Source organism: Drosophila teissieri, chromosome 2L (assembly GCF_016746235.2).
Source record: "Drosophila teissieri strain GT53w chromosome 2L, Prin_Dtei_1.1, whole genome shotgun sequence".
Classification (NCBI taxonomy): Eukaryota; Metazoa; Arthropoda; class Insecta; order Diptera; family Drosophilidae; genus Drosophila; species Drosophila teissieri.
This window is the reverse complement of record NC_053029.1, coordinates 3,066,710-3,091,736: the sequence shown is the minus strand read 5'-3', so window position 1 is coordinate 3,091,736 and position 25,027 is coordinate 3,066,710. Positions and strand designations below refer to the sequence as shown.

Sequence of the window (25,027 nt, the reverse complement as noted above, 5' to 3'; positions counted from 1 at the left end):
ATTTCTTATCGCCTGTGTGACCAGACTTTTGACTTTCTATCAGCTGTTCGCGCGACCGCCTTTTGAATTTAATGAAATGGTAAATATAAGAATACGATTTATTTATTTCCACTTTTTTAACCTTTTTCCCCAAAGCGGCGCAGTCTGGCTCCCAGCCAACGTGGGCCACGGCATCCCGAGTCGCGCCACTCCTTTACGCCGCCGCTGCTCAAGAAGAACAAGCGATCCTGTCAGCAGGAGCTGGAACGGGAGCAAGAACTGGAAAGGAAGCGACATAGTGCCCTCCGAGATGCCAGCAACACATTGGAGCTACCACTGCCTATTCGATTCACGGCAAACAGCGAGTATGAGCGGGCCATTGCCAAGGTGCTGGCGCGGAAGTTCAAGGTGCCCATGGACAATTACGTACCGGATTACGGTGGGAAACGTGTCCTGGGCGTGCGGCGCTGCATTTCCCGGCGACCTCTACACGATCCGGTAGCCTGTAACGCCCTGGTACTCTTCCATCCACCCGCCTACACAGAGCACGAGCGCATGGGCATGGATCCGAGCAAGGTTCTGGTGCACGTCGTCGTCGATCCGCTGCTGGGCAACATCCTGCGGCCGCACCAGCGCGAAGGCGTTCGTTTCATGTACGAGTGTGTGGAGGGAAAGCGGGGCAACTTCAATGGATGCATCATGGCCGACGAAATGGGTCTCGGAAAGACGCTGCAGTGTGTAACGCTGGTGTGGACACTTCTACGGCAGGGCCCCGAGTGCAAGCCCACGATCAACAAAGCCATTGTTGTGTCTCCATCGTCGCTGGTCAAGAACTGGGAGAAGGAGTTCCACAAGTGGCTTCAGGGTCGACTCCTTTGCCTGCCCATGGAGGGAGGCACTAAGGAGAACACCATCCGAGCTCTGGAGCAGTTTTCCATGACCTCTTCGCGGCTGGGGACACCTGTTCTGCTGATCAGCTACGAGACGTTTCGCATCTACGCGGAGATCCTGTGCAAGTACGAGGTGGGAATGGTGATATGCGACGAGGGTCATCGCCTCAAGAACAGCGATAATCTCACGTATCAGGCTCTGATGGGCCTGAAGACAAAACGGCGGGTCCTGCTTTCCGGAACTCCCATCCAGAACGATCTTACCGAATACTACAGTCTGGTGAACTTTGTAAACCCGGAGATGCTGGGCACAGCGGCCGTGTTCAAGCGCAACTTCGAGAGCGCTATCCTGCGTGGTCAGAATACCGACTCCACGGAAGCGGAGCGACAACGGGCCATAGCGAAGACACAAGAACTGATAGGACTGGTCGATCAGTGCATCATTCGCCGCACCAATCAGATTCTCACCAAATATCTGCCCGTTAAGTTTGAAATGGTTATCTGTGCAAAACTGACATCGATTCAGCTCGAGCTCTATACAAATTTCTTAAAGTCTGATCAAGTTCGACGTAGTTTGGCGGGTAAGTCATTCCGCAATACTACTAAAGCCTTTATACCCATTACACTTTCTTTAAAGACTGCAATGAAAAGACTTCGCTGACGGCACTGGCGGATATTACAACGCTTAAGAAAATTTGCAGTCATCCGGATCTCATATATGAGAAGATCACTGCGCGGGAAAAGGGTTTCGAAAACTCCCACAACGTGCTGCCAAGCAATTACAATACAAAGTACGCTGCCTGTTGTGAGCGAGTAGCATTGCCTATTAATGAATCTTTTGTGTTTCAGGGATCTTAATCCCGAGCTAAGTGGCAAGTTCATGCTCCTGGATTTTATGCTGGCAGCAATACGTGCAGACGGCAACGACAAGGTGGTCCTCATTTCCAATTACACACAGACCCTGGACTTGTTTGAGCAACTCGCGAGGAAGCGAAAGTACGGATTTGTCCGACTCGATGGCACCATGTCCATCAAGAAGCGCTCGAAGGTTGTTGACCGGTTCAATGACCCGGAGTCGGACAGTTTCCTGTTCATGCTGAGCAGCAAGGCTGGCGGGTGCGGCTTGAACTTGATTGGAGCCAACCGCCTGTTCATGTTCGACCCGGACTGGAATCCGGCCAACGATGAACAGGCAATGGCCAGAGTGTGGCGTGACGGGCAAAAGAAGCCCTGTTACATATATCGCCTGGTTGCCGTGAGTATCTAAATTATTTGTACAAAGAGCTTTCAAGTTTAACTAAAGAAATCTCTTTCAGAGTGGCTCCATTGAGGAGAAGATCCTGCAGCGACAGACGCACAAAAAGTCCCTGTCAAGCACCATCATCGACAACAACGAGTCGGCCGAGAAGCATTTCACCCGTGACGATCTGAAGGACTTGTTTACATTTGATGCAGACATTCTGTCCGACACACATGACAAGTGAGAACTGGCTTTGAATCCCCTTTTGATTCTTCATGTAACACATTCTTTTCAGACTCAAGTGCAAGCGCTGCGTCCAAAATGTCCAAATGAAGCCTCCGCCCGACGACACGGACTGCACCTCGCATTTGTCCCAATGGTACCATTGCTCCAACAACAAAGGTCTGCCCGACAATATTCTCGCCCAGGCCTGGATGGATTGCAAGTGCGTATCTTTTGTCTTCCACCACCGGTCGCAGGCTCAGGAAATTGTGGCGAGTGCAGGGGAGGCAGCCACCGAACAGCCAGAAGATAAACCTGATCGCCGCAAGCGACCATCCACGCCCCCCAGCGATGACAGTGCCGATGAGGACTTTCTTGGATTCTAGCAATTGTTTGCAGTTTATTGTTTCTAAAATTTCCTCCTTTTCGTTCCTAATTCTAAACTTAAGATAACTTTTCTGGCATCCTTTGCAATCTTAACAGTTTATTAGTTTAACATTTCAAAAATGGAACCAGCACAAAATGGTAACGTGCTAGAGATGAAGGCTTATATGAACTAATCTGGCAATGTAGGAATCAGTCCAGAAAATAGTTTACTTTTTGTGAAATACTGATCAATTTCTATACTCTTAACTGGCCGCTAATTAGGCAAAGTAGTAGGTTAACACAGCTTAGTACAAATACAAACAAACATCGAAATTCGGATTCTAATGTGTATTCATTTGCTAAAGCGCAAAGTTATTCAAGTTGGTTACTTAAAATTAACAGCCATCTCCGCTAGCACGTTATTCTCTGCACATAAAAAGCAATTTGGCGTATAGCAACGTCCGGATTAAAACCCTGTCAGATACAGATTAATATTATGCGTGTATATATAAGTATTAAACCATTCGCAGTGTTAACACAGTCAATTGAACACTTGATGTATTTGGGTCTATACATCAATGATTTTATGTTCCAGCTCTACCCAGACGTTGCTCTTTTCTGGCGCCTTCAAGAGCGGCTGCTGCTGTAGCTCGGCCAAAAACCCACCGATTGCCTGATAGTACCTGAAGAGCAAGCAAACCTTTTGATAAATACGAAGGTAATGATTATTTGGCAGACCATACCCGTCCACTATCCAAGTGTCGTTGTGCGATCCTCCGGGGAACTCGAGCAGACGCTTTATCTCGCTGCCGCATTTGGTATACAAGGCACGCATCATGCGCGGTGGCACTAAGTTGTCCGCAAGGCCCGAAATAAACAAAAAGGGAACTGCACACTTGCCTATCTTGCTCATGGAGTGATACTGCATGTGGATCAACAAAGGAAAATGTGGCAATGTTATAGTGGAAACAAAGGGCTCTACCGGCGATTACTCACCTTATTCTTAAATAATAGATTTGGTATATACTTCACAGCGGGATGCACCAGCTCCACGGCCATTTCCGGGATGCTACTAAAAGTGTTCTCCACAATGGCGCACATTAGCTTCTGTCCATATACGGTATCGGCTGCAACGTCGACCACCACAGCTCCGCCCAGGGAGCGTCCGAAGAGTATCAGTTGCGAGTGGTCCAGGTCGTGGCGGGTGTGCAGGTAGTCGATGGCCGCCCTGGCGTCGGTGACCAGGCCCCGCTCGGTGGGCACGCCGGTGGACAGGCCATATCCGCGGTATTCCACCATCAGAACATTGCAGTGCAGATGGTGGTAGATGCCCCACACCTAAGAACCGTATCAGAGAAGTGTAAAGTAATGTTGTTATCAGTATTGGCGCTCCCCTTACGTTTTGCATGCGGTGTCCCATGTTGCCAGCGTTGCCGTGGAAGTAGAGCAACGTGGGTGCCGACTTGGAGCGCTCCTCCGGCTGGGTAATCCAGAAGGCGTGCAGAGTGACATCGTCGGGTGTCTTGATGCTGACCGTGATGTGGGGCAGGTTGTGCATCGTCGGAATGGGTATATAAATGCGGGAGTTGGCTGGCAAGTCCGGATGGTAGAGGAGGAGGTCCTGGGCATAGTAGAATATCACTGCAAGGGCAGGGTCTTAGTGACGAATGGCTGGTCAGGAGAGGAATACGTACGCAGGATGATTCCAGCGAAGAGTGCCAACGTCATGTAACCGCCGTAGAAATAGTAGAAAATGAAGCACAACAGGAAGGCAGCAAGAACTCCCACGCCCACGCCGCGGGACTTGGGCAGAGCGATGCCCACTTCTTTCATGTTTGCTTGTGGTCCAGCTGCGCTACATGTCCAACGCTCTAATTTAATTAAATTGCATCAATTCCAGCACCAGCAACACAGACGATTTGTAATTCTACACCGCCCACAGCTGATTTCGAAGACACCTGTGCAGTGCGAAAAGTTATCGATAGCGCAGTACAGTAACTACTGATGATCAGCAACAACGATTAGGTTTTAATATTGAACTACTTAATTATGAAAGATTCTGCTATTATTATTATGTTTTACAAAGCAAAACCCTAATAAATTAGATCGGTAAATTAATTATAAAATATTTTTCTGTATGACATATCAAGCAGTTCCGGATAAGTTGATTAAGATAACCTAAGAATAATATGCCTTTGGTAAGCACATAGCAAAAAGTTATAATTAAATATAAGAAAAATAAAATCAAGTTGGTTTCACTATATTCGCGCTTCTAAAATGTATTTATTTTATATATATTTATATTGTACATTATGCAAACGATATATCCCACATCACTGTCGCGCAGTGTGCAATCTCTACTGCAGCACGCACGGGCACACTAATTCAAGATGGTGGAAAGATTTCTGCTGCGTCGCATGAGTAAAACGTGAAAAACGATCATTTTGTTTCGAAAAAGTGCATTTAAAAACAAGTGGGCAGCGGGAAAAACATAAACATTCGCCAGCGACCGTATGCAAGTGAGCTCCCTGTATTTAATGAGCGCTACAAGGCAACTGTGTGTGCTACCACGACAATATAATGAGCCAGGTGAGTAGGCCTTGAAAAAGCTGTGGATGTCAAACGTCGGTGTGTGTGGAAAAATCGGAAAAACTATGAATTTCTTCTATCATTCGAAACCAGACAAGTCAAAACAGTTTGATCCAGGCTGTCGTGTGAGTATAAACGTAAATCAAATGCTACACACAGGGCAAACGCTCCGTTTTGTGGGCGTGGCTGCTCAGCACCGAAGTCTGTTGAAGTCCCCTCGTCGCGAGACACCTACACTTTGATGACTGCTCGTGCGGCTGCTGGCGGAGCATTTGGATAAAAGGATGGATTTCTCCACTATTCCGAGTGTGTTTCATCCTTCCGACAGTGCCTGACAGTTCCCAAGGCTCCAACGTGGCAGCCAATGTGGATTTTGTGAAAATCCATTGGGTACCCATTTTCGCAAATTCTACTCAAATTCAAGAATTTCGGTTTGTTTTTATCAATTGCGGCTGTAAAAATCCTTCAATTTCCATGGATTCCCTTCCTTTTTCGACCAAATTGAAAATTTTCACCGATTACGTAACCATAAATGGCTAGGTGCAAAGTTTCCTCTCCAATATTTTTGACCAAATTCCTGGGGATTTCGAGCCCGCCAAAAGGCTACCGGCAATTATTTTGATTGAATTCTTCCTCTTTTCGACACTTTTGAGTATTAAAAATAATTTTTTCCGATTTGCCTTTCCTATTTCCACAGTTATGTGCTTTTTCAGTGAAAGATCCTGTCCAGAACATCGAATTCCCGCTTCTTTTTAAGGATATCCGGGTTTCTGATCACCAGGAAGAAGTGCCTTGTGATTACCGCGTTCTGTTCAAAGTAGTCATGTGATTCTGTCGTGTGCTTCCTGGAACAATAAAACGTAATACAATTTGTTCACAATTTTGGCCAAAAAACTGTTATAAACTAATTTCTGGAGAGGATTAGTCCAGTGTAAGCCACAAGAGTGCATTTTAATGAAAGTTTCTTCACGCCGTTTTGTTTTCTAACCTGTTCACCACTGGCCAAGAGCCAAGTTTTCGAACATATCCGCGGTTTAAATAGGATTTCGTGGAATCTAAAGTGCGCCCTCATCCTGGACAGGATTGGGCTTTCTTCTTGTCAGCTTAAGTCTTGTCCTATGGTCCACTGATTGTGTAACCCATTCCTTTCTTCTATGAAGCTATATAAGGGGAATATTGAACATGTTGTGCCAATTTCGATACACTCTGTTGTAATACGGACAATTTCTGGCCAGGATTGGCTTGCCCAGATCCGGTGTGTGACTCAAACTGTTTTGTGTCTTCCGGTTTATCTTCAACATATTAATTGGTCATCAACCTACATTGATTTGGACATTCTTTTTCATCTGACCAGGCACTCAATGAATCGGCGAATAGTATTGGCTCAGACGAACAAGATGACACTCGGGAAGAGACCAATGGCACCGACCATAGTGGCAGCGGCAGCGGTTCTTCTTCCGGCTCAGACTCAGATTCAGACAGCTCCTCGGGCAACTCTAGCGATGGACGCAGTTCGCCAGAGCCCGAGGACAAATCGTTACCGGTGGCAGGGTTTCCACCGACAGCCGCTGCTGCCCAGGCGGACAGCAAGACGAACGGGTTCACAGATGACCAGGAGGACAGCTCCAGTGACGGGTCCAGTGGCAGCGATTCCGATTCAGACGCCGAGGGTCCATCAGATCAAAGGGATCAGAGCATTAACAATGCCAACTCAAGCAGCAGTTTGTCCAAGCCGGAGCAGAATGAGGAGGAGGACAATGAGACTGAGGCTGGTCAGCAGCAGCCAGCCAGCGATGCCTCTGCGGATGAAGCAAGTGATAGTTCTGCCAATGTCTCACCCACATCCTCCAGCAGCAGCAGTGTAAGTTGGGATCAGCGGTTACTTCTTAAAATGTTCCTAACCATTCCTACACAGGAGGAGGAAGAGGAGGACTACAGACCCAAACGGACGCGCCAGGCGCGCAAACCACCGACTGCTGCTGAGAAATCCAGAAAAGCTCCTGCACCCAAGAACAAGAAGAAAACGTGAGATTGCAACTTTCTCTTTCCAAATTTTTTTCCCAACGACTTCCTTTCATTTGCTAGCTGGGACTCGGACGAAAGCGATGAAAGCGAGGACAGTGATGAGGAGGTGTCCACCGCCCACAAGCGCAAGCCGGCAGCAACTACCTCTAGAAGCAAACTCGCACAGCAACAGCAGCGGCGCAGGGTGAAGTCCTTCAGTTCCGAGGACAGTGATGATGACGACGCTAGTAAACGGTAAAGATTCCAGCTCTTTGCTTCCTGCCTTTTGCTGACCCAAGTCCATCTTTTCTAAACAGCTGTGCCACTCGTCGCAAGGGTGCTGCCGTTAGCTACAAGGAGGCCTCGGAGGACGAAGCCACCGACTCCGAGGATCTGCTAGAGTTTGAGTACGATGAAAGCCAGGCAGCCACCACTGCTGCTACAGCCGAGGAGGAGGAAAAGTGCGAAACCATCGAGCGCATCCTGGCGCAGCGTGCTGGGAAGAAGGGATGCACTGGCAACCAGACAACGATCTACGCAATCGAGGAAAATGGCTTCGATCCAAATGCTGGGTTTGATGAAAAGCAAAGTTCAGACGCGGAGACCGAGTCACAGTTTCTGATCAAGTGGAAGGGCTGGTCGTACATCCACAACACCTGGGAATCTGAGGCCACCTTGCGTGATATGAAGGCCAAGGGCATGAAGAAGCTGGATAACTTCATTAAAAAGGAGCAGGAGCAGGCCTACTGGCGTCGATACGCTGGCCCCGAGGATATCGACTACTTCGAGTGTCAGCTGGAGCTGCAGCACGAGCTGCTGAAGTCGTACAACAATGTGGACCGCATCATTGCCAAGGGCTCTAAGCCAGACGACGGCACCGAGGAGTATCTGTGCAAATGGCAGTCGCTCCCGTACGCCGAGTCCACATGGGAGGATGCCGCCCTGGTGCTTCGCAAGTGGCAACGCTGCGCAGAGCACTTCAACGACCGCGAGTCCTCCAAATGCACACCCTCCCGCCACTGCAGAGTGATCAAGTATCGCCCAAAGTTCTCTCGAATAAAGAACCAGCCGGAATTTCTCGCGGCGGGCCTAACTCTTAGGGATTACCAAATGGACGGTCTGAACTGGCTGCTGCACTCATGGTGCAAGGAGAACTCGGTGATCCTGGCCGATGAGATGGGCCTCGGCAAGACCATCCAAACTATTTGCTTCCTGTACTCGCTATTCAAGCTCCATCACCTGTACGGGCCGTTTCTGTGCGTGGTGCCACTTAGCACAATGACAGCCTGGCAGCGGGAGTTTGACCTGTGGGCGCCGGACATGAATGTAGTCACGTACCTCGGGGACATTAAATCGCGCGAGCTCATTCAGCAGTACGAGTGGCAGTTTGAGGGCTCCAAGCGGCTCAAGTTCAATTGCATTCTCACAACGTACGAGATTGTGCTCAAGGACAAGCAATTCCTGGGCACGCTCCAGTGGGCTGCTCTCCTGGTGGACGAGGCACATCGCCTTAAGAACGACGACTCACTGCTTTACAAGTCGCTGAAGGAGTTCGACACCAACCATCGTCTGCTCATAACAGGTACGCCGCTGCAGAACTCGTTAAAGGAGCTCTGGGCTTTGCTGCACTTCATCATGCCGGATAAGTTTGACACGTGGGAGAATTTCGAGGTGCAGCACGGCAATGCCGAGGACAAGGGCTACACTCGGTTGCATCAGCAGCTGGAGCCGTATATTCTGCGGAGAGTGAAGAAGGATGTGGAGAAATCGCTGCCGGCTAAAGTGGAGCAGATCCTGCGGGTCGAGATGACCTCGTTGCAGAAACAGTACTACAAGTGGATTCTTACAAAGAACTTTGATGCGTTGCGCAAGGGAAAGCGCGGCAGCACCTCCACTTTCCTCAACATAGTCATCGAGCTGAAGAAGTGCTGCAACCACGCCGCTCTCATCCGGCCCTCCGAGTTTGAGCTTATGGGTCTGCAGCAGGATGAGGCACTGCAAACTCTACTGAAGGGATCCGGAAAGCTTGTGTTGCTCGACAAGCTACTCTGCCGACTGAAAGAGACGGGCCACCGCGTGCTGATTTTTTCCCAAATGGTGCGCATGCTGGATGTGCTGGCTGACTATCTGCAGAAGCGTCACTTTCCGTTCCAGCGCCTCGACGGCAGCATAAAGGGAGAGATGCGGCGCCAGGCTCTGGATCACTTCAATGCCGAGGGCAGCCAGGACTTTTGTTTCCTGCTGTCGACAAGGGCTGGTGGATTGGGCATTAACTTGGCCACAGCCGATACGGTGATTATCTTCGACTCTGACTGGAACCCTCAAAACGATTTACAAGCGCAGGCGAGAGCGCATCGAATCGGTCAGAAAAACCAGGTTAACATTTATCGCCTGGTCACCGCGCGATCGGTGGAGGAACAGATCGTGGAGCGAGCCAAACAGAAAATGGTGCTGGACCACCTGGTCATTCAGCGGATGGACACTACCGGACGCACTGTCCTGGATAAGAGCGGCAACGGGCACTCGTCTAACTCAAATCCGTTCAACAAGGACGATCTTTCTGCCATCTTGAAGTTTGGTGCAGAGGAGCTGTTCAAGGACGAACAGGAGCATGACGACGACTTGGTTTGTGACATTGATGAAATCCTGCGCAGGGCCGAGACCCGCAACGAAGACCCGGAAATGCCAGCAGACGACCTCTTATCCGCTTTCAAAGTAGCCAGCATAGCTGCATTCGAAGAGGAACCAAGTGATTCGGTTAACAAGCAGGACCAAAATGCCGCCGGCGAAGAGGATGACAGTAAGGACTGGGACGACATCATTCCGGAGGGCTTCCGCAAAGCGATCGACGATCAGGAGCGAGCCAAGGAGATGGAAGATCTCTACTTGCCACCCCGAAGAAAAACTGCCGCTAACCAAAACGAAGGCAAGCGTGGAGCCGGCAAGGGAGGCAAGGCGAAGCAGCAGGCAGACGACTCCGGTGGCGACTCGGACTACGAGCTGGGCTCCGATGGCAGTGGTGACGATGGACGACCACGCAAGCGCGGGCGGCCTACCATGAAGGAGAAGATCACCGGATTCACGGATGCGGAGTTGCGTCGCTTCATTCGCAGTTACAAAAAGTTTCCCGCTCCTCTCCAACGCATGGAGGCCATCGCATGTGATGCTGAGCTGCAAGAGAAGCCACTCGCGGAACTAAAGCGCCTCGGAGAGATGCTGCATGACCGCTGCGTTCAGTTTCTGCACGAGCACAAGGAGGAAGAGAGTAAGACTGCGGCGACGGACGAGACGCCGGGCGCCAAGCAGCGCCGCGCACGCGCCACCTTCTCCGTGAAGCTGGGTGGCGTCTCTTTTAATGCCAAAAAGCTGCTGGCCTGTGAGCAGGAGCTTCAGCCGCTCAATGAGATCATGCCCAGCATACCCGAGGAGCGCCAGCAATGGAGCTTCAATATCAAGACACGCGCACCGGTCTTTGACGTAGAGTGGGGCAACGAGGAGGACACCAAACTACTGTGCGGCATTTTCCAGTACGGCATTGGATCCTGGGAGCAGATGAAGCTGGACCCTACGCTTAAGCTGACCGACAAGATTTTGCTAAACGACACGCGCAAGCCGCAGGCCAAACAGCTGCAGTCGCGTGCCGAGTACCTGCTCAAGATCATCAAGAAGAACGTGGAGCTGACCAAGGGAGGACAACGACGACAACGGCGTCCTCGAGCATCGCGAGTCAACGATGCCAAGGCGGCAAGCCAGTCTGCTAGTTCGGCCATCGATGGTAAGTCGCACGATGGCGAGGACGCTGGTGGCGATGCACGCACCGTCACCGAAAGCAGCAACAGTCAAGTAGATCCATCCACCGCGTCGCCGCACAATGTTCCAGCCGCGGAACAGCACGGCGGCACTGCGAAGAAAGCCAAGAAATCGAAGGCTCGGTCAAAGAAGACCAGCGCCTCGGACAACAACGGCAACAAGCCGATGCACTTTACGGCGAACAATGAACCAAGAGCTTTGGAGGTGCTGGGTGACCTAGATCCCAGCATATTCAATGAGTGCAAGGAAAAGATGCGGCCGGTGAAAAAGGCCCTGAAGGCGCTGGACCAGCCGGACGTCAGTCTCTCCGACCAGGATCAGCTGCAGCACACCAGAGATTGCCTGCTTCAAATTGGCAAGCAGATCGATGTTTGCCTCAATCCCTACGCCGAGACAGAGAAAAAGGAATGGCGCAGTAACCTGTGGTACTTTGTGTCCAAGTTCACTGAGCTGGATGCCAAGCGCCTTTTCAAAATCTACAAGCACGCACTCAAGCAGAAAGCGGGCGGCGAGGCGAAGGGAAAAGACAAGGACTCGCCAGACAGTCCGGCCAAGTCCAAACGAAACGGCGTGACGGCTGAAGAAAAGGACAAGGAGCGAGACAAAAGTGGGGGCAAAAAGAAGAAAAAGGACAAGGACAAGGAACGCAGTGGACAGTTGCGATATCCGGAAACGGGTGCACCCTCCTCTGGTCGTTACGCAAACGACTCTCCCCTGAAGCGCAAGCGTGATGAGAACGACGCTGATGCAAGCAGCGGATTGGCTGGTGCCCCCGGCGGAGGTATCGGCGACCACCTCAAGTCCATGTCCTTCAAGCGGTTGAACATGGAACGCCACGAGGACCGTAAGAAGCACCATCGCGGTGCTGACTACTACGGTGGCAGTGGCCCACCCATGGGAAGTGGGGGCTATGAAGGCGGCAGCAATTCCCGGCGCCAGGGTCCCACCTCCCCATCTACGCCTCGCGGAGGCCGGGGCGGCTATGATCCACCGCCCGCGCCATCCGGCTACACCCCGGAAATGGAGCGGTGGCATTCCCGCGAAAGGTAATGATCGCAGTGGGCGTCGTTCTTCCAAAGTATTTCTAATATGCTGTACTTTTTCAGATACAGCCAGGAATACAAACGGGAGCGCTACGATGGATATCCACGCAGTGGAGGAGGTCAAGGCAGTTACCATCGCGAACGCGATCGACGTCCTGACAAGCGCAGGTAATGAATAACCCAGGCTCGCATTGCGTATCAATCGACTCACTTGGTGTTTTATTTTAGATATCCCTCTGGCTTGCCACCGCATCCTTACTCAAGCCACTACCTGCCGCCCAACTACTATGGATTGCCGAATGGATCCGTTCCAGTCCTGCCGCCACCATCGTCCGGTTACCGCAGTGATCCGCGCGGATATCCGGTCATGCCGCGAGACTATCCTGCCGACTACAGACGCAGCGACTACGAGCGACGCACGCAGACCTGAGGAGTCGGCTCTGAAGCCCGACTGTCTATTGTACATAGAACACCTAGACTTAAGCGCGGCTGGCGGGGCATCGTCCTGGCCAGCCACTCGACACAGAAAAACCAACCTGCATACAGTACGTTAAGCGTAGCTCCATACACCTGTACAAGTAATACCTAGCAGCTAACTATACATACTTCTATAAATACTATACTATACATCCGATCGCACAGAGGGCCGGCACTGCATCATCCAGGGTTTAGCGGCAATACCTGCAACCTAATCTTAGACTTTCTGTGTATAAATCGTAGGCTTTAACTCGTTCATCATTGCGAAACATCATTTTTATACTACCCAACTGGTGAATGCGTGCTGTGTGGTTTATTAGGTGGCCCGCGATGCAAACAAGTCGTTCAAAAGCTTTTAAACCAACAACAAATTCTCACTATATTTAAACACTATGATATGATATGTTTGTAAACACAAAAGCAATGGGGCCCGTTGAAGAATCGTATCAAGGTTATTAAAGCAAGCAGCAGACTAATCATTTGTTTAATGTCTACATTGCATTCGAACTTTTATAAGCCGTTTCAAAATAAAAATCAGCGAATGATTCAGAGAACTGTAATCTAGTTAAAATTAAAGATACTAATATTAATGATATATTAATATTTAAAGTACGTTGTAGTGTCTGAGAAATCTATTAAATATATATCAATAAATTATAAAACATATAAATTGAAACAAGCTCGTTTATCTGTATTTTATTGTGACAATAATAACCACTTAATATTTAAATTATTTGAAAAATAAAACTTCCCAAATTCCGAATTTTCCCGTTCCAGTTTCGAATCGAACCTTTCGTCGCTATCTTGACCCGACGCACATGCACCTTCAGCACAGCTGTTTCGAATTTCGAAAATATTTGCGGCCGCATTTGATTTGATTGCTGCAAAATAATTACAAAATAAACAGGAAATAATGGACAACGAACTGAACGGATCGGAGTTGGGCACCAAGGAGTTCTGGGAGTCCAGCTACAATCGCGAGATACGGAACTACAAGAGCCACGGCGACGTGGGCGAGATCTGGTTTGACGAAAGCGCCCAATGGCGAACGATCGACTGGCTGCTTGAGAAGGAGAAGATCGACAAGGAGGCAAGTCGAGTGCTGGACCTGGGCTGCGGCAACGGCATGTTCCTGGTGGGCCTAGCAAGCGAAGGATTCAACGGCGACCTGACCGGCGTGGACTACTCCCCCAAAGCCGTCGAACTAGCGCAAAACATTGCGGAGGACAAGAAAATGAGCATCACATACAAGGTGGCGGACTTGACCCAGCCGCAGGACGAGCTAGGACACTTTGACGTGGTGCACGACAAGGGAACCTACGATGCAGTAAGCCTCTGTCCGGACAATGCCAAGGAAAAACGTGCTCTTTATCTGGCCACGGTGGAGAAGCTGCTACGAACTGCTGACAGCCTGTTTGTGATCACATCGTGCAATTGGACCGAGGACGAGCTGGAGAAGAGCTTCGCCGAGAAGTTTGTCAAGTACTACACCATTCCCACGCCGACTTTTAGGTTTGGCGGCAAAGTGGGCAATGTGGTAACCTCAATTGTTTTTAAAAGGAGAAAAGAATAAACAAGTTGTAGCTCAAAGTGAAAAAATTGTATCTCTTTGAAAATTAGAGGATTTGGAACTTTTATACAAAACCATTTATTATAAAAACCATTCTAGTTACAAATAAATTTTTAATTATTAAAATCCTAGTTTTCAGTAATTTATATAAAATATAATAATAAATCACACGTTAAAATGAACTTCATGCTGAAATAGACTTGGTTGGATTGCAGTCCTTTTTTCGACAAACGGGAGTGCCAAGTGGAACCACTTCGTGGAATGGAATGGCCTGCTCCTCGGCGAAGGCCAGGAAATCCATGCCGTAATGCTGTATCAGTTTTGTGAGCATGGCTACATCCGCCTCTGCCTGGTGGGCACTACTTGCTGGTCTTTGAAACTTGCTCGTGAACAGACTTCCCAAATTATAAACTCCGCGGGGCGGAAAGCGTTTGGTTTCGGCACATTTGAATCCACTGAACAGCTGGCGTCGCGACCTAAACTCTCCGGGTTTCCGCTTGGCAGGGGTCTGCTCCTCCAAGTCATCCTCATCGCAGTCTAGTAATAGCTTGCGCTTGGCGAATGCTTCCTTAGGCGTCAGAATGGGACGGTTTGGAGTGGTTTCGTTTCTGGTTCGCCAATCGAAATCCTTGACCGCTTCTGGCTCTTTGTGGGCAGTTTCAGTTTCCTGATCGTCTTTCAGCTCCGGTATAGCTATGGTTTCCTGCACAGCGTCGGGGACTTCCAAGGGACTGGTTTCTTTTTGTTGGGTGTCGTCAATCTCCATGAAGGCGCGTAGTGAGTCCACACAAGTCAGGGATTGGGGAAGCTCTATGTTGAGTTTCTCAAAGGTCTGCCTCAAAATGGGAAAATCGAAGCCCCAACCGTTGTGAGCCACCAGACAAACTGGACTCGGCAAGTGCTTCAGAAAGCTGTTGATGAGTTGCGCGGCGTCCACGTCCAGCTTGGACTCCCGCTCCAGCAGGTAATTGCTCAGACCTATTGGGTGATGAAATCATTGGGTGACTGACTCATAGATGCACTTTGTAGCTCACCTGTTATTCTCTCAGCTTCAGGATGAACCTTCATGGACGGCTGGAAGAGCAGATTCAACTTGTGCAGAACGCGCGGTGCCGCCGGCAGCTCCTGCTCCTTCTTCTCATCCTGGTCCCGTTTCTGCTCCGCCTTTTCCTTCTTGAGGAGCGCGGCTTCGAAGGCGTAAATGCACAACTCCGTAATGGCCACTCGGTTATTCTGGTAGGCAGGCAAGTTGTTTGTCTCCAGGTCCAGAACGGCAAATGTGGAAATCTTCTGCTGCTCCTCCGCCTGCTCCACAACCGCCTCGTTCGGTGCCATTTAAAGCGCAACTGGTGGCTACAAATATATGTATATTCCGTTTTATTTAAAATGTTCGAGGACCAACACAGAGGTTTCTCCACACTTACCAACACTAACAGTCGGCTTAAAAGCATAGATATGGCACAGTGAGCTATCGTGACTAACAACAAACTCAGTTTGTGCAGTCACATAATTAATTACTTAAGAAGTAAACCAGCTAAGGATATTCTCGATAATTACCTAATCCAGCTAACCTTAATGCATGGCAACCATGTAGGCGAGCTCTTAACACTGAAAATGGACTTGACACTAGGCTCCCGTGTCACGCAAAGTAGGCCAGGACTTGCTGTCACTAGTCTAGCGGATAAACTACATTTTATTCCTCACTTTGGCAGTGAACGTCGTCGAGTGCACCGAACGTCTTGTGTGAGTATAGAATTAATCGAATTCGAAAATGGAGGCCACCTACCGGCAGGAACGGGAATGGCTCAATGGTCGCGGTCCCATTAATGGGAATGGTACTGCTAACTATGGAGACTACGGCAACTATCACGGCTTTGGCGGCTTTTCCGGCCATTCGGGCCAATCCCAGAACCCGAATCAGAGCCACATGGGTCGCACTTTGAGCGGCTTGACCCCCTGGCCCATGCCCCTCATGTCCTCTGACTACCAATCCTCTGCCGCCCCCCAGGCCAACTCTAACTGGAGCCGCGACAGACCTATCTGGATCAACGAAATGCGTCGTGAGCCAGGAAACACCATGAACCGCTCGTGGCCCGGCAACGGTGGTCCCCTTAACGGCGGCCCTTCCAACGGCAGCCAGTGGTCCACTGCAAACCCAAAAGTGCAGTCCGTGCAGGTGCCGGCGGCGGAGAGGCGCCGGCCGGACCACATTCACAAGCAGCTTTCGCACCTTAGCGGCGCCAGGCGCAAGTGGTTCTTTCGCTATCTGGACGCGGGTTGCAGCAATGAGAAGGCCCTCGCCAAGGCCTTAGAAAAACGCACCATTCCATACGAAGAGTCAGTTTCGGCTAACGGCGGACGCAGGCGTCCGGAGCAGCCGGTTTTGGATGAACGCGCCCGCAAGCGTCCCAATGAGGACAACTCGTCGGGCGGCAGGGCCAGAGAGGAACCCAAGAAGCAGAGGGCCCCAGAGCCGTCTTCAAGGGCACTGAGCACGAAGCAGAATGGTCTTACCATGGCAGTACTGGCAGAAAATTATCCGGATTGCATGCTGACTAATAAGCAACTGCATGAGATCGAAGACGGCCTGGTGGAGGAAATAAAAAAGGGTTGGAAGTCCAGCATCAACTTTGGGGGCATCCAATTCCTCTCTGGACTGATCCAAGTTGTCTGCATGGACAAGAACTCCCGCCAATGGCTGGAGCATGCGGTTCACAACCTTACGGTTTTACCAGAGACTAAACTAATTTGTTGTCCGGAGGATGAGATTCCTGCCACCAAGGTAATTTCTGTATACGTACCGCGCTCAGCTGAAGAGCCCGATAAGGTCACTTTTGAACTTCTGAAGGACCAGAATACCGACCTCCTGTCGAAGACTTGGGAAGTCGGCCGTATTAGCAAGAGCAAGGACGGCAAGGTGGTGGCCATCAGCATTGGCAGCAAGTCATACAGCCTGCTGCAGAAGAACGACTTTTGTCTTAGCTACCGCTTTAACCAGCTCACTTGCCGCGCATTTACTGACAAGGAAGCCCTCAAGGCGGTTCGCGGTAACAAACCGGGGGCAACGAAGACGAATTCAGAGGCTGAGGCTGCCGAGTCCACCGTAGACTCAGCTGAAATTGACCTAACCGAGGAGGACGGAGAAGAGTTCATTTCTCAACTTGACCTGACCGTTGTGGACGAGGTGAAGGGAGATGATGATGATGATGATGAAGAGGAGAATGAAGATGAGAATGAGATAACCGAAGTTGAAGATGATGTAGAAGAGGTAGTCGAAGATCAACACGATGATGTGGAGATCATTGAAGGCGATCAAGGAGTAGAGCACGACGATGTACAGATCATTGAAGGGGAGCACGATGAAGAGGAGAACAATGATGACGCTGCTGAAGAGGAGCGCGACGAGGCATCCGAAGATGTGGAGGATGCTGAGGAAGAGCATCATGAGGAGGAAGAGAATGCAGAGGTGGTTGAGGATGAGACATGCTCCTCGTAAGCAAGCCTCATTGATGCACCAAGGCTAAAGGGGATCTCAAGGTAATTAACAATCTATCTTAGCTTATAAAATGTGTTTACATGCCGAACTACCTTTTCTTCTAGACACAATTGAAGAGCAGCAATCAAATAGGAACATTTTAAACTGAACAATAACACACTAGACATATTTGACATTAAAATTTAGCGGCAAGAAACTCGGGGGACAAGACACACATGGACACCAGTTTCGTGCAACTAAGTGACTTCTGCAGTATCTGGACATACTGCCTCACATTTAGATTAGGCATCATATTATGATATACACCAAAGAAACATGTAATATGTTTTTCAATAAACTGTTGTCACATTTAAAATCGGTTTATTATTTACTGTGTCATATATTGAACGTTTGATGGGAAATTCTCTAGTGTAATTAGCAACAAACGAAATACCAACGTTAAATTACGTAAAACACGCAACAGCATTAACATAAATGCGACTCTTACCAACAATGGGCTTATTACTACTTAAGGATTTCGAATCCCAACGTCATTTGAGAATATTACATTTTAAAATACATTGGTGATGATGCATGGCACTCATAACTTCTGGCACGAGCGAACTAGGCACCGCCGCTGGTCACAGATCGGCTATCCTCCGACTTGGAGTCACCTGATCCAGCTCCCCGCTTCACTGAAAACTGCATGTAATCCTCACGCGTGGCTGCCGCGTACTCTTGTACCAGACAGTCAACGGTTTCACGAGATTCGTCCAGCTCAGTGAGGTCGTCCTTGAAGATGTCCTCGCGACGAAACTGGTCAAGAAAGGCGCCGCGTTTCCGAAGCTTATCATACTGGTTAAGAGCTCGCTCGAACAATGAGCAGATGCTGGTGTGGTTCGCCAGCATCAGTCCGGACACTCGATGGTTGCTCTGCACGTAGGGCGACGAGCGCGATAGGGCTACCTGGATAGAGGTGGGGCCCCACGGAATGAACTGTGCCATCTTGCGGTCGCGGATGCGCTGCAGCGACTTATGCACTTGTGTGGGATCCACCTCGCCCTGTATAATGTTTAGAATGGAGATGTAGCAGTGGTGATTTGACTTGTCGGGACCAGTGGACACCATCATGTTCTTGGGCTGCAACAGACGGCGCATTACATCTAGAACAGTCGTCTTTCGCACATTAACCGGCTGCTGGGAATTGATATCCGAATCGCTAGTCAGCGGCGTGTAGCCAGTCATGAGAAAATGCAGCTGGGGCGTCGGGATCAAAGGAGCCATCAGCCCAATGAGATTGTTGTTCATGTAGGAGGGATACCTCAGCGTAGTGGTGCTGACGCTCATTATGGTGGAGACCAGGTTGTTGATCTGCGAAAAGCTCGGATTCTGAATGTGCAAGCGATCGCAGGCAATGCGGTTAAGAGCTGTGTTGTCCAGGACAACCACACTGTCCGCAGCAGTAGTCAAACGTTTCAGTGTGAGCATGGAGTTGTATGGCTGCACCACTACGTCGCTGATCTCGTCCTGGTTGGGAAACACACTGAATGTCTGGATAAGTTTCTTGGGATAGCGGTCTGCCAGGCGCTCCATGATGAAGGAGCCCATTCCTGAGCCCGTTCCACCGGCAATCGAGTGGCAAAGTATGAAGCCCTCCAGGGAATCGCTGCCATCGGCCTCACGGTCAATGATGTCAAATACCTCTTCCTGCAGCTTTTCGCCCTGGCCATAGCCGGAGGCCCAGTTGTTGCCAGCGCCGCCTCCGTGCTTGGATAGGTACACATTTTCCGGATTGTAGAGCTAAGGTAGTTACCAGTGAGGTAGGCTCTAAGAACTAAATGTTGTGTAGCAAGGACTCACCTTGGAGTAGGCCGAGCCCATTATGGTATTGATCACCCTCGGCTCCAAGTCCAAAAGCACCGCGCGGGGTATGTAGTGGTCGTCGTCCGCCTGGTAGAAGAACACATCCTTGCGGTCCATGCCATCGTTGGCAAAGTCCTCCAGCACGCCGCTGGGGGAGATGCCATGCTCCAGGCACAATCTCTTCCAGAACTCGAAGCCAACTGCATTTAAATGATTTTAGCAAAGGAAATGGTAATGGTATTCGTCCTGTTCTCATAAACCCACTTTGATTGCCGCACTGCCCAAGCTGCAGAGTAATTATTTCACTTGGCATTGTAGAGTGTTGTTTCCGGCCAGAGTCGTCAGGTGAAGTTTTGCGTTTAAGGTGTAATTACTCGAAATAATTCGAAACGCAACTAATAAACTATCAAATTATTACAAAATTTTTTAAAAAATCCCACAGCGGGGACGTAGTTTTTAATTTTGCAAAAGTCTAGTGTTGGAAACACCTTAGCGTTTTATGCCGTACTGCTTTTAAAGGTGGCGCAGTATGCCCTTTGCTATTAAATATGTGATTATTTAAGACCGTTATTGTGAATCCAAGATATAAAAATTAATTTATTGTAAATAAACAATACATTTCTCTTCTTCGTATTTTGGAAAGATTGCAACATCTTAAATATGTAAAAAAATATTAGTTCGAACGATCGGAACTTGTAACTGAATACGAATTCAACTTGTCAATACGGAACTTGACGTAATTATAGATTTTCAATGATAAAGTTTTTCAATTAGGTTGCTGAGCTGCACCTATTTACGTACTACTATTACGTACTAGTGACGTCACAAAGCGCCATATTTGCTAAACAATTGTGTTTTTCCAGGGATGGTACAACTAGTGTTGTAAGCTGACCAATGTCATGCCGACCGGCTTGCCGAAATCGCGTTGCCCGCGCAGTTTTCTTTTTGTTGATATCGGGTGCTGAAGCAAGCGGCAGTGGCGAAGCAAAAATAGCAAAATAAGAAACTGAAAAGACTCTGGAAGTACATACAAGTTATTGTTGGAAAACTAACAGTCCGAGCAGCAGAACTGCATAATGCCGCGCGCCAAGGCCGTGAAAAAACAAGCAGAGGCGTTGGCATCTGAACCCACTGACCCCACTCCAAATGCCAATGGGAATGGTGTGGATGAAAACGCAGCCTCTGCCGCCGAGGAAGCCAAGGTTCCGGCGAAAGGAAAGTCGCGCGCGAAGAAAGCCACCAAGACGACTGTAGCTGAGGAGAACTCCCAGGAAGTCGAGTCTCAAAAGGCGCCCACCGCAGCCGCACGTGGCAAGAAGAAGCAGCAGCCAAAGGATACAGAAGAAAACGGCCAGATGGAGGTGGTGGCTAAGCCAAAGGGACGCGCCAAGAAGGCGGCTGCCGAAGCAGAGCCCAAAGTCGATCCACCAACTGGAAAGGCATCCAAGTCACGAGCCAAAAAGGAGCCCACTCCTGCTCCTGAAGAAGAAGCGCCTCCACCGCCTAAAGGACGCGCTAAGACTGAAAAACCAACGACAGCCCAGGCCAAGGGACGGAAGCGAAAGGAGCCGCCTGCAGAAGGAAATGGAGTGGCCGAGGAAGTGGCAGAGCCGCCAAAACAACGGGCAAAAAAGGAAGCAGTACCAACGTCGAAGGAGCAACCTGAACCAGGGACAACTGGCAAGGAAAAGGCTCCGAAATCTGAGACAGCTGCCAAGCGGGCACGCGGAGCAAAGCGTTTGGCGGACACTGAGATCGCAGCTGCCCTCGATGAGCCGGAAGTCGATGAGGTGCCGCCAAAGGCTGCTAGCAAGCGAGCCAAGAAGGGAAAGGCGGTTGAGCCATCGCCCGAGACTGTAGAAGATTTTCAAGTAGTACAAGAAGAAGTGAAATCTCCTCCAAAAACTGCAGCTGCACCCAAAAAACGCACCAAGAAAACAACGAATGGTGAGGCTGAGGAAGAACTTGAGCCCAAGGCCGAGGCAAAGCCCACTAAGCAGCGCGCTAAGAAGGAAGCCAAGGAGCCGGCACCCGCGAAGAAGCAGAAAAAATCCGCCGATAAGGAAAACGGTGTAGTTGAAGAAGCAAAGCCCTCGACTGAAAGCAAACCAGGTGGGCTACTGTCAAGTCAATGTAAATCTTGAAACCATGATTAGCTAATTTTAACCCGCAGCTAAGGGACGGAAAAAGGCTCCCGTCAAGGCGGAGGCTGTCGAAGACATTGAGGAGGCACCAGAGGAAAATAAACCAGGTGAGTACATTTACATAAATATCTTAGAGATCAATGCCATGCTAATCATATTCATTTTGCAGCTCGAGGCCGAAAAAGGGCGGCTGTCAAGGTTGAAGATCCCGATGTTGATGAGGAGAGTGGATCGAAAAGTATGTTAGCGGAGCAATCCGGTTGCGGTGGAGCTGCCGTATTAAAAAGCTTGCAAACCATGCTCAACTTTTGTTTTCCAGCCACCAAAAAAACCAAGAAGGCCGAGACCAAAACCACTGTAACATTGGATAAAGACGCTTTCGCCTTGTCCGCAGACAAAGAATTCAACTTGAAAATCTGCAGCTGGAACGTGGCCGGTCTAAGGGCCTGGTTAAAAAAGGATGGTCTTCAGTTGATTGACCTCGAGGAACCAGACATTTTCTGCTTGCAGGTAAGCTACAGTGGCTGTCCAACCTAAAGAAAACTATTAATCCAATATAATTCAAAGGAAACCAAGTGCGCAAATGAACAGCTGCCAGAAGAGGTGACCCGATTGCCGGGATATCATCCCTATTGGTTGTGCATGCCAGGAGGCTATGCCGGCGTCGCCATTTACAGCAAGATAATGCCCATAAACGTGGAATACGGCATTGGCAATGAGGAGTTCGATGATGTCGGCCGCATGATTACGGCTGAGTACGAAAAGTTTTACTTGATCAATGTATACGTACCGAATTCAGGCCGAAAGCTGGTTAACTTGGAGCCCCGTATGCGCTGGGAAAAGCTCTTCCAGGCGTACGTTCAGAAATTGGATGCTCTAAAGCCGGTAGTCATCTGTGGCGACATGAACGTTTCCCATATGCCCATTGATCTGGAAAATCCGAAAAACAACACGAAGAATGCCGGCTTCACCCAGGAGGAGCGTGACAAAATGACAGAGCTGCTGGGCCTCGGCTTTGTGGACACCTTCAGGCATTTGTATCCCGACCGCAAGGGCGCCTACACCTTCTGGACATACATGGCCAATGCGCGAGCACGCAACGTTGGATGGCGCCTGGACTATTGCCTCGTCTCAGAGAGATTCGTTACCAAGGTGGTGGAACACGAGATCCGAAGCCAATGTCTTGGAAGCGACCACTGCCCGATCACAATATTCTTCAATATATAGATGTACACTTCGTTTATGTTTAAATGTACTTCTTGATTCGTCGTCACTTCGTTTCCTCTCTATTTTTGGTTCTAATTGTATTTATTTATCCATAGCTGTACAAATTGTACGGCCTGATTTAATTACTTCAAATCGCCATTACTCTATTACATTCTGTTGTAGATCGACCATCCAAATTTGTATTTTTTTTAATAAAGTGAGCACTGTCACGTTCGAACTTTTTGTGCTAAAAATATCGCTTAAAAACGGTTGAATGGAGAATTTGAAAATCGCTGGAGCGGGTATAAGCGACGGTTATCGATAAATGTAATCGCATGCCTATCTGGTCGAATAGAATGCTGGGAACCTATCGACCAAAGCAACAATAAATTCCCGCCAATTATCGAGCCATTGCATTCTTTTTTGCGGGAAATTATCAATTTTTTAGATATGGTTGCAACGCCAAAAAAACATGATCCCGAACAGGAGGCCGACCTGTCGCCGGTTGATAAAAAGGAGCCACCAATTGAGCAGCATGCGCCTGTCAATCGCGATGAGATGCAGTACCTGGATCTTCTAAGGCAGATCATCGCCAATGGAGAGCAGCGAATGGACCGCACGGAGGTGGGCACGCTGTCCTTGTTCGGCAGTCAGATGCGCTTCGACATGCGGCAGTCCTTTCCACTGCTGACCACCAAGCGTGTCTTCTTCCGCGCGGTGGCCGAGGAGCTGCTGTGGTTCGTGTCGGGCAAGACGGACGCCAAGTTGCTGCAGGCGAAGAACGTGCACATCTGGGACGGGAACAGCACCAGAGAGTTCCTGGACAAGCTGGGGTTCACGGACCGCGCCGTTGGCGATCTGGGACCGGTGTACGGCTTCCAGTGGCGGCATTTCGGGGCGGAGTACGCCACCTGCGAAGACGACTACAGCGGCAAGGGAATCGACCAGCTGCGCCAGGTGATCGACACCATCAAGAATAACCCCTCAGATCGGCGCATCATCATGTCGGCTTGGAATCCGCTGGACATCCCAAAGATGGCCCTGCCGCCGTGTCACTGCCTGGCGCAGTTTTACGTCTCCCAGACGCGCGGTGAGCTGTCGTGCCAGCTCTACCAGAGGAGCGCCGATATGGGCCTGGGCGTACCCTTCAACATCGCCTCCTACGCCCTGCTCACCCACATGATCGCCCATGTGACGGGTCTGAAGCCGGGCGACTTTGTCCACACCATGGGCGACACGCACGTCTACCTAAACCATGTCGAGCCGCTGAAGGAGCAGCTGCAGCGCACACCGCGACCCTTTCCCAAGCTGATCATTAAGCGTCAGGTGCAGGACATCGAGGATTTCCGCTTCGAGGACTTTGAGATAGTCGACTACAATCCATATCCCAAGATCAAAATGGACATGGCAGTGTAGGCGTCTTTGAAATCTAAAGTTCTGACTTAGTTGAGCAAACAAAAGCCCCAGCTGAGTAGCAAGTGATCCCCAATATCCTTCTTTTCAGTTTAACGTACGAAAAGAGGGGATGCTAAATTCAACAAAAATTCCTTACCATATACATATATATGTTATTATTATCGAATAAAATAAATATCACCACTGAAATATTTTTTAAACACATCATTTCATAGCTTTATTTGAATAAATTTTTGCTTTCATTCATCGTGTGTAGTGTGTGTTTGTTGTTTGTAAATTCTCAGAGTAATCCATAATGAAGTATAATTGATTCTTAATAAATCTTGCACAGAGTATACCATAAATATGCTATATAAATTTGCTTGACATTTTCCGCACTTAATATTGTGATTTTGTTTTGTTTCGGTATCTTGGTTTTTGTCGTTTAAGTAATATAATGCGAATTCGAAGAAAAACGTTAAGGTTTTGTGTCCATATGAGAGAACTCGACAGTAATTCAATATACAATTTATGCACTTTAATTAAATTGGAATAATTGTTTTCGGTTTTGTTCGGTGATGATTAAAGGTAAATACATATTAGCTACTACAATACGATACTGTCCACCAATATTTCGACTATGTTTTATAACGACGAGAAAAAAGGTTGCATAGTTCTTCATACATATGTAATATGTGGCATAAATGTATTATGCAAGCTAACCGATAGACAAATATAAATAAGTTTGAATTAT

The 25,027-nt window shown here is 49.1% G+C and overlaps 9 protein-coding genes across 11 annotated transcripts; 6 read left to right on the top strand and 3 right to left on the bottom strand.

Moving 5' to 3' along the window:
• Nucleotides 1-33: 33 nt before the first annotated feature.
• Nucleotides 34-2,724, top strand: LOC122613891 (DNA repair and recombination protein RAD54-like). The gene is made up of 6 exons (XM_043788311.1): nt 34-79; nt 136-1,450; nt 1,507-1,660; nt 1,719-2,124; nt 2,186-2,349; nt 2,405-2,724. Exons 1-6 carry the CDS (start codon nt 77-79, stop codon nt 2,715-2,717), a joined length of 2,355 nt encoding a protein of 784 aa, XP_043644246.1. The 5' UTR covers nt 34-76; the 3' UTR covers nt 2,718-2,724.
• Nucleotides 2,725-2,795: 71 nt separating this feature from the next.
• On the bottom strand, nt 2,796-4,730 carry LOC122613902 (protein ABHD13). The gene is made up of 5 exons (XM_043788321.1): nt 4,392-4,730; nt 4,097-4,338; nt 3,694-4,035; nt 3,441-3,619; nt 2,796-3,380 (listed from the first exon to the last, which is right to left on the bottom strand). The coding sequence occupies exons 1-5, from the start codon at nt 4,528-4,530 to the stop codon at nt 3,266-3,268; spliced, it is 1,017 nt and encodes a 338-aa protein (XP_043644256.1). The 5' UTR covers nt 4,531-4,730; the 3' UTR covers nt 2,796-3,265.
• A 347-nt stretch (nt 4,731-5,077) lies between these two features.
• On the top strand, nt 5,078-13,096 carry LOC122613624 (chromodomain-helicase-DNA-binding protein 1). Its single transcript, XM_043787877.1, has 7 exons — nt 5,078-5,286; nt 6,641-7,147; nt 7,202-7,311; nt 7,372-7,545; nt 7,608-12,146; nt 12,207-12,311; nt 12,372-13,096. Exons 1-7 carry the CDS (start codon nt 5,278-5,280, stop codon nt 12,571-12,573), a joined length of 5,646 nt encoding a protein of 1,881 aa, XP_043643812.1. The 5' UTR covers nt 5,078-5,277; the 3' UTR covers nt 12,574-13,096.
• A 342-nt stretch (nt 13,097-13,438) lies between these two features.
• On the top strand, nt 13,439-14,321 carry LOC122619543 (EEF1A lysine methyltransferase 2). Its single transcript, XM_043796543.1, has one exon. The coding sequence runs from the start codon at nt 13,534-13,536 to the stop codon at nt 14,191-14,193; it is 660 nt and encodes a 219-aa protein (XP_043652478.1). The 5' UTR covers nt 13,439-13,533; the 3' UTR covers nt 14,194-14,321.
• Nucleotides 14,253-15,824, bottom strand: LOC122619533. Of its 2 annotated transcripts, XM_043796529.1 has the most exons (3): nt 15,615-15,824; nt 15,225-15,543; nt 14,253-15,168 (listed from the first exon to the last, which is right to left on the bottom strand). In XM_043796529.1, exons 2-3 carry the CDS (start codon nt 15,523-15,525, stop codon nt 14,375-14,377), a joined length of 1,095 nt encoding a protein of 364 aa, XP_043652464.1. In that variant the 5' UTR covers nt 15,526-15,543; nt 15,615-15,824; the 3' UTR covers nt 14,253-14,374. The 2 variants fall into 2 exon arrangements, with proteins under 2 accessions (XP_043652464.1, XP_043652456.1); XM_043796521.1 differs by lacking the exon at nt 15,615-15,824 and having other exon boundaries at nt 15,225-15,569.
• Nucleotides 15,825-15,902: 78 nt separating this feature from the next.
• LOC122619513 lies at nt 15,903-18,041 on the top strand. The gene is made up of 2 exons (XM_043796498.1): nt 15,903-17,727; nt 17,791-18,041. The coding sequence occupies exon 1, from the start codon at nt 15,962-15,964 to the stop codon at nt 17,684-17,686; it is 1,725 nt and encodes a 574-aa protein (XP_043652433.1). The 5' UTR covers nt 15,903-15,961; the 3' UTR covers nt 17,687-17,727; nt 17,791-18,041.
• On the bottom strand, nt 18,035-20,020 carry LOC122619522 (tubulin gamma-1 chain). Its single transcript, XM_043796509.1, has 3 exons — nt 19,793-20,020; nt 19,526-19,728; nt 18,035-19,465 (listed from the first exon to the last, which is right to left on the bottom strand). The coding sequence occupies exons 1-3, from the start codon at nt 19,839-19,841 to the stop codon at nt 18,290-18,292; spliced, it is 1,428 nt and encodes a 475-aa protein (XP_043652444.1). The 5' UTR covers nt 19,842-20,020; the 3' UTR covers nt 18,035-18,289.
• A 403-nt stretch (nt 20,021-20,423) lies between these two features.
• LOC122611690 (recombination repair protein 1) lies at nt 20,424-23,116 on the top strand. Of its 2 annotated transcripts, XM_043784955.1 has the most exons (5): nt 20,426-21,640; nt 21,702-21,779; nt 21,842-21,910; nt 21,992-22,182; nt 22,240-23,116. In XM_043784955.1, the coding sequence occupies exons 1-5, from the start codon at nt 20,605-20,607 to the stop codon at nt 22,897-22,899; spliced, it is 2,034 nt and encodes a 677-aa protein (XP_043640890.1). In that variant the 5' UTR covers nt 20,426-20,604; the 3' UTR covers nt 22,900-23,116. The 2 variants fall into 2 exon arrangements, with proteins under 2 accessions (XP_043640888.1, XP_043640890.1); XM_043784953.1 differs by having other exon boundaries at nt 20,424-21,640; nt 21,842-22,182.
• A 132-nt stretch (nt 23,117-23,248) lies between these two features.
• Nucleotides 23,249-24,501, top strand: LOC122611692 (thymidylate synthase). The gene has a single exon (XM_043784958.1). It carries the CDS (start codon nt 23,329-23,331, stop codon nt 24,292-24,294), a length of 966 nt encoding a protein of 321 aa, XP_043640893.1. The 5' UTR covers nt 23,249-23,328; the 3' UTR covers nt 24,295-24,501.
• The last annotated feature ends 526 nt before the right edge of the window (nt 24,502-25,027 follow it).